Here is a 966-nt window from a genome sequence, read left to right as displayed (position 1 = left end):
CCCATCCCTCTGAGCCGGCTGCTTTCTCCACCACAACACGGAGCGATTTGCAGCGTGGCTGCTCGCGGTCGGGCCGAGATCAAAGCTTGTTTTTAAGGGACGGTAAACACCGCGTGGACTTAGAGCTGGGACCCAGAGACCAGGGGACAGGAGGGAGGCCCAGCGAGAACCAATCCCCAGATGAACCGGGGTTTGGCCCAGGGTGGACAGCGGGGTGGGATGGGGAGGGATGGGGAGGGATGGGGTTCGCGGGGCTGACAAAAATCAGGGGCCGGGCCAGAGTCACTCAGGCCTTCAGGACCCACCTCACACCAGACCCGGCGCTAACTGCTGATGGGTTTGTAAAAGACAAATGAGAAGCAAGGTATTAAAATGATGAGTAAGCGGGCGCGGGAATGTCCGATGGCGACGGGGAGGGCTGACCTGGAAACACACGTCACGCAGGGAAAGGACGAGCACCTGGACCACATCCGAGCGTAGAACTTCCCTTTCCCCCCTGTTCATCCTCACCGGAGGGTCTATTTTTCCGTTGATTTTTTTTTAGAGAAAGTGGGAGGGGAGGGGAGAGAGAGACACGGATGTAAGATAGACACATCGACGGCTGCCTCCCGCACACGCCCCAACTGGGGCCGGGGATCAAACCTGCGATCCAGGTACGTGCCCCTGACTGGGAATCGAACCCGAGACCCTTCAGTGCGGGGACCGGTGCTCTAACTACTGAGCAACCAGCCAGGGCCCAATGTAAACCTTTAGGACAGAGAGCTACGCGGTCAGCCAGGCCAGGTCGAAGCGGATCCCGGGCGAACGCAGAGCGTCTGCGAATCAGCAAGAAGCCAACGGCCCCTCGGCCCCTCGTCAGGAGCGTGGAGACGGGGAAGCTCAGGAAGTGGGGGGCGGAGTGGCCGAGGACCCGGAAGGTGCTCTGGATCAGAGAAAACCGAGTCCAAACGAGAGGGCCTTTGCCGC

General features: G+C 60.4%; 1 protein-coding gene across 1 annotated transcript in view; it reads right to left on the bottom strand.

Moving 5' to 3' along the window:
* The window catches only part of SHANK2 (SH3 and multiple ankyrin repeat domains 2), a 22,457-nt gene extending 21,872 nt beyond the window's left edge, over positions 1 to 585 (bottom strand). The window contains exon 1 of the mRNA XM_014533994.1: positions 424 to 585. Coding sequence (XP_014389480.1) covers positions 424 to 504 — 81 coding nt within the window. The 5' untranslated portion in view covers positions 505 to 585. The remainder of the gene's footprint in view (positions 1 to 423) is intronic.
* Between the last annotated feature and the right edge of the window lie 381 nt (positions 586 to 966).

The sequence above is a fragment of the Myotis brandtii genome, unplaced genomic scaffold (assembly GCF_000412655.1).
Source record: "Myotis brandtii unplaced genomic scaffold, ASM41265v1 scaffold1236, whole genome shotgun sequence".
Lineage (NCBI taxonomy): Eukaryota > Metazoa > Chordata > Mammalia > Chiroptera > Vespertilionidae > Myotis > Myotis brandtii.
The sequence above is the reverse complement of the archived record's forward strand: the minus strand, read 5'-3'. Positions and strand labels throughout refer to the sequence as shown.